The sequence below is a fragment of the Littorina saxatilis genome, linkage group LG12, assembly GCF_037325665.1.
Source record: "Littorina saxatilis isolate snail1 linkage group LG12, US_GU_Lsax_2.0, whole genome shotgun sequence".
NCBI classification, from domain to species: domain Eukaryota; kingdom Metazoa; phylum Mollusca; class Gastropoda; order Littorinimorpha; family Littorinidae; genus Littorina; species Littorina saxatilis.
In genome coordinates this window covers 29759377-29765812 of record NC_090256.1, presented here as the reverse complement: position 1 = coordinate 29765812, position 6436 = coordinate 29759377, and the positions used below count along the sequence as shown (strand labels likewise).

At 39.7% G+C, this 6436-nt stretch overlaps 1 protein-coding gene across 1 annotated transcript in view; it reads left to right on the top strand.

Moving 5' to 3' along the window:
• The first annotated feature begins 4191 nt into the window (after window positions 1-4191).
• LOC138981702 (polypeptide N-acetylgalactosaminyltransferase 5-like) overlaps window positions 4192-6436 on the top strand; it is a 14210-nt gene continuing 11965 nt past the window's right edge. The window contains exon 1 of the mRNA XM_070354724.1: window positions 4192-4794. Within this exon, the coding sequence (XP_070210825.1) occupies window positions 4218-4794 (577 nt within the window). The 5' untranslated portion in view covers window positions 4192-4217. The remainder of the gene's footprint in view (window positions 4795-6436) is intronic.

The window sequence follows — 6436 nt, the reverse complement described above, 5'->3', positions numbered from 1 at the left end:
CATTATACTGTCTTGTTATCATCCGTCAGAAAAGAAGACGTATTTGTGCAGGGACAAAGGATCCGCCCCCTACCACCTCTCAGTTGTTTTAAGATTCCCTGTTTTAAGACGACTGTGACTATAAGGAGTCTAAAAATGGAGGTACGTGTATAAACAATATGAACAGAAAATCTGAACAAAAAAACCAACACCCAGTAAGGTCTTAAAAAGTGTCTATTTACGGTAATTCACTTTTCCATAGCCGGTTTATAACGCCGACCACTGAGTTTTGAGGTCGGCCCGTCAGATTTATTTCCGGTTAATTTGAAGTGTTGTTTCTCATTATTAGGCCCTACATTTGTTTTTGGTCGTGTTTATTGCAAACATTTTTTTTAGAATTCATGTAGCCTAACCTAGGGGTTTTTGAAATAAATATTGACTGGACTTGACTTGATAGACAGGTGCTCACTGTGACTATGGAAAAGTGAATCCCGTTATATATACTAAACTGAATAAACTCCTTTGGGGGTCTTTGGGGTGGTCATTATGTGCAGGTGGTCGTTATCGAGAGGTGGTCGCCAGGACAGGTTCGACTGTACAAAGACTGATAGCACAAACTACGCCGTACTCAGTTGCAGAAGGGCGAAGATTGACTGTGACTCGGCGTGAGTGGACTGGGTGGCCGAGTGGTAACGAACTCAGTTGCGCTCGGAAGCGAGAGGTTGCGAGTTCGACCCTGGGTAAAGAAATGTATGTAATCACTTTGCACTTGTAGTGTTTTATTATTATTATTATTATTATTATTATTATTATTATTATTATTATTATTATTATTATTATTATTATTATTATTACTACACTGACAGCCAAAAATCTTTGGACATACTTTAAATTGTAAAGTTCTCTGCAAACAATGGAGCTATACAAAAAGTAAATACATGTCAGCAAAGCTCAATGCATCCTGTGCGTTCTGTTGAAAACAGAAATGAGATCGGATAAGATTTAACAAAGTTATGACTGTTTGAACACGCACTCCCCAAAAACAGAAGTCACACAATTGGATAACAAAAAGTTCTACAAAACTGGCTTAACTGACAAAACTGATAATTGCAAGTCGTTCATTCATTCTGTTTGTGTGTGTTCCAACATCTCCTAATTTGTTTGCTATGCTAATCAATGACGTACGTTCACAAATGACTTTGTAATTGACTTTGTAATTGGGAAGCCGTTTTCAACGAAAAAAGACATCGTTGACGACAAACACGAAAATGTCTGGTTTTTTCTGAATATTTTCACTTATCTGGCATTTTCTCCATTATTGTCGGAACGATTGAAATGAAATTCACAAATGATGTGCACAAGGATTTTTGTTATTCAACTCAGTTGAAAAAATCTCAAAATATGTTGTCCCGTGACGTCACCAACCGCTTACATGTACGTTATAAGGTGACAGCACTGTGACCGAACCATGTCCAGTTGAAATTTGAAAATCGGGTTTTCCTTTTTCTCATTGATTTATCATTATTCTCTCCAAATTTTGATGCAAAACATGCCTATTTCACAAAGCTATGGGGGTGGAAGGAAATATTTCTAATTTCACGAATATTCAACCTGCTAAGATCTTGGTCAAATTTGCGTTCTTGTCAGGGATCCAGGCTACTGAACACGTGCAGGGAATTTCTTCTGGCACTCGTGGCATCTTTTCAGGTGAAGACAGGTGAGAACAGATTAACACAGATGAAAACAGTCTTTCAGATCTCGGAAAATACGAAGAGTGGATGACGACAAAACTTTCCGTGATGTAATTATTTTATGACGTCATGTTAGGGTTTGTGTTACCGCGACACAAGAGCGGTTCCCGGACTGTCAAAATATGGCTTCAAAAGGCAGATTTGCATCAAGGCACACCGGCTTTCATTTCCCTACAGTTTCTCTCTTTCTGAATATATCGCTTTTATTTTTTCTACACATTATGCCACTGCTATCTACTATAATTCCAGTCTGTGTCCTACTTCAAGGTTCTTCTGCTGTTTACACAATGCTTCCATATGTGTGTACACTTGTAACGGTTTCTGTGGAGTTGAGACTTACATTTTAAAAAAACCAACTGTATCCACAGGTTGAGCCTTGAGTTTTGCACATGTCCTTAAAGTTGTGTATAATTCTGCATTGAAATGAGGAAGAAAATGAGATACAAGTGAAAATATTTAAGAAAAAACAGGAATTTTCGTGTTTGTCGTCAACGATGTCTTTTTCATTGAAAACGGCTTCCCAATTACAAAGTCAATTACAAAGTCATTTGTGAACGTACGTCATTGATTAGCATAGCAAACAAATCAGGAGATGTTGGAGCACACACAAACAGAAAGAATGAACGACTTGCAATTATTAGTTTTGTCAGTTAAGCCAGTTTTGTAGAACTTTTTGTTATCCAATTGTGTGACTTCTGTTTTTGGGGAGTGCGTGTTCAAACAGTCATAACTTTGTTAAATCTTATCCGATCTCATTTCTGTTTTCAACAGAACGCACAGGATGCATTGAGCTTTGATGACATGTATTTACTTTTTGTATCGCTCCATTGTTTGCAGAGAACTTTACAATTTAAAGTATGTCCACAGATTTTTGGCTGTCAGTGTATTTATTATTATTATTGTTGAATTGTTTCTTGTATTGTTTTTGCTCTCCCTCACCCCTCAACTCCCTTTTCTGTACATAGTCTGATTTCTTTTTGTTTTAGTTTCTTTTATTTGGTGTTGAATGAAATGTGTTTTTACTGTGTTTTTTAATTTTCCATGTACCCTCACGGGGTTTTATTGGAATAAAACTTGCCTTGCCTTGCCTTGCCTTGCCCCAGGGCGTTAGCAATTTTCTCCCCCCTTTCCTAACCTAGGTGGTGGGTTCAAGTGCTAGTCTTTCGGATGAGACGAAAAACCGAGGTCCCTTCGTGTACACTACATTGGGGTGTGCACGTTAAAGATCCCACGATTGACAAAAGGGTCTTTCCTGGCAAAATTGTATAGGCATAGAAAAAAATGTCCACCAAAATACCCGTGTGACTTGGAATAATAGGCCGTGAAAAGTAGGATATGCGCCGAAATTGCTGCGATCTGCTGGCCGATGTTAATGCGTGATGTATTGTGTAAAAAATTCCATCTCACACAGCATAAATAAATCCCTGCGCCTTAAATATGTGCGCGATATAAATTGCATAAAAAAAATTAAAAAAATTAAAAAAATCCCTGCGCTTAGAACTGTACCCACGGAATAAGCGCGATATAAGCCTCATATTGATTGATTGATTGAGGCAGCAGATGTGAACTGAGAAACAAAATTGACTACACAAAGGGTGTCTGAATTCTGACCGAGGGAGCAAGAGAAAGGATGGATTTTCTCAGCATCTGTTAAGTTTTAATTTGATCGTATTTGCTGTGGATGTCACACACTACACATATAAATATGTTTCGGGAGACCTTACTGATTTCTCCCCTGTAAATAAAAGGAACTGCACGACGCCGAATCAACGAGTCCATTTCAGTTTTCAAAATCGCTGATTTTGCAAGTGGTAATGATCAAACTTATCCGATCATCTTGAGCACAATTATCTCCTGTTTGTTGTGTAAACAGCAGATTTAAAACATAGAACTGAGTCAGTCATATTGTCTTGTCTTTATGTTTTAGTCAATCTTTTACAGCAGACAAACGCAATATAAAACAATTCTCGGCAGAGGGTCGAACAGTTGTGAAGTTGCACTGACTCATTGACTCAATCAGGGACCTATATTTAGGTCTATGACTCAATGAAGCCAGGACTGGTGCTGACGGGTTGTCAAAATCAGTAGAAAATGCAAAGTACGAGGCCTACCCTCGCGACCACCTCTCAATTACGAACACCAACCCATAACAACCACCCAAAGAATCCCCAAGGCGTTTATTTCGATATCATTCACCTTTCCATAGATACCATCTGTCTATAAAGACCACTTGATCGGTCTCTTGGATGATATTATAGCCAGGTTCAAATCTACCTGAAAACTCATTCTTTGATTATAACTTACTGTAAAACATCTGTTAATTCATTTTGATTACAGAACATTTCTGTATAATCAAAAACAGCGTTAAATAGCCCCTTTAAATTCATCCTTCTCATCGTTTTTATTCATGCTGGGTTTTTCACACATACAAATGTACCGAATGCACACCGTCATATGTTTATCAACAAGAAGACAACCAGCGAAACAATGATACTTTTTCTATATCGTAGGCTTAAATTGGTTCTTATTCTGTCAGTGTGTGCTTCGGTTTGGCTGTTTGTGATGTTAGAACTTGACATCGGTTCGAAACACTCGGATTATCTCACTAAGAAAGGCTATCGTCGCCATCTTCCACATATCTCGCGTTTTTCCCAAAGGATCAGAAGTGCTACAACCGACAGGGAAGAGTCCATCACTGACAACCCCTTCGTTTACGGAAATATTGTGTACGCACATTCAACTAGTAAGACGGAGAAGAATACTAAGGCGTTGACAAATGCTTCACGTGCTACTATTGACACAGAGCATTCTTTGGACAAGAGGACAGAGCATACGTCGTGGAGCAACATCAGGCATGTAGACACGCACGAAAGACGGTCAACAGACCACAAAGACATCCCTCCTCAACAGATTGCCAGAACTGAAAGATTTCGTCAATCGACAGTGTCAAAACAAGAAAGAAAGAAAAGTCTGGTAGGTCCTACTCCAAGTATTTCAAAGAGCAATGTCGACAATGCGGTTGTACACAATGCTAACCTGGGATGGAAACCGCCTCCGAATGCTGGTACGTAATACTAATCAATCAATATCAATCAATATGAGGCTTATATCGCGCGTATTCCGTGGGTACAGTTCTAAGCGCAGGGATTTTTATTTTTTTAATTTTTTTTATGCAATTTATATCGCGCACATATTCAAGGCGCAGGGATTTATTTATGCCGTGTGAGATGGATTTTTTTTTACACAATACATCACACATTCACATCGGCCAGCAGATCGCAGCCATTTCGGCGCATATCCTACTTTTCACGGCCTATTATTCCAAGTCACACGGGTATTTTGGTGGACATTTTTATCTATGCCTATACAATTTTGCCAGGAAAGACCCTTTTGTCAATCGTGGGATCTTTAACGTGCACACCCCAATGTAGTGTACACGAAGGGACATCGGTTTTTCGTCTCATCCGAAAGACTAGCACTTGAACCCACCACCTAGGTTAGGAAAGGGGGGAGAAAATTGCTAACGCCCTGACCCAGGGTCGAACTCGCAACCTCTCGCTTCCGAGCGCAAGTGCGTTACCACTCGGCCACCCAGTCGTATAGTATGTAAAGGATCGTGTTAACCAGTAATTTCTGGTGTTTTCTCAAACAAAATCAAAAAAATATCGGAATTAAGGTTTATATTTCGGTTCATATATATTTCGATTTTTATCAGCTTTTTTTCCCCACAAATATAACATATTAATTTTTGCATGATTTGATTTTTTTTTTTTTTAGCTCGCCTCGTCTCGCGGTGATGTCTGTCAAAAGATGGGAGGGGGACCTCTTTGTATCAGGCCAGGAATCATACTAGAAATCTTCTTCTTCGTCAAAAGAAATGCCAGTTTGAAAATAGGCGAACGATCACTGGCACATTCAGAGTACAAGACACTGGACGCCTTTCTCCATAAAAAAAACCCACAGAAATAAAACATCAGGCTTTGTTCAACCGAATTCAACAACATCAAAACGCAAATATTGAAAGAGGATCTTGCACACACAAAATTGAAGCTGTTTTACATGTTTCCCATGGCTTCACGGATTATTAAATTATGTTTATTTCATCTCAAACGAGCTTGTGTCAAAGTGCCGGTCGATCACAGTGTCCTACTCCTTTATCCTTAGTGTAGTATAAGTACAGTTACTATAACATATCACAGTAATGATAAAGGGGAAGGGGAATTCATTCGACCGGCACTTTCATACAAGCCCATGTGGTTCATCCCATTTTCATGGAAACGTTTCCCCTCCAAACTCATGGGCGGATCTGGGGGGGGGGGGTTACACGGGTTACGTAACCCCCCCCCCCACCCCCCACCCCCCCAAAAAAGAGATAATTTATTGGCTCAGGATGCACCAGATAGCTCTATTTTGCTTCTTTGGATAAAAAAAATTTCCGGGGGAGCATGCCCCCGGACCCCCCTAGAGGCTTAGGCGCCTTCGGCGCCGTCAACTTGTATCTTCGCAGTCATTTTGTAACCCCCCCCCCTCCAAAGTGAATTGATCCGCCCTCCAAACTGGACCTACTTGTAGGCCTTACCTTTCGTTTGTTTGTTCAAAACATTCAGTCCCACTGGATTGAAAAGTGTTCCTCCCTCAAACGCACCTGCTTTTATATACGTAGGCCTTATTCATATTATCAAAATATACAAACAACACACTTCATT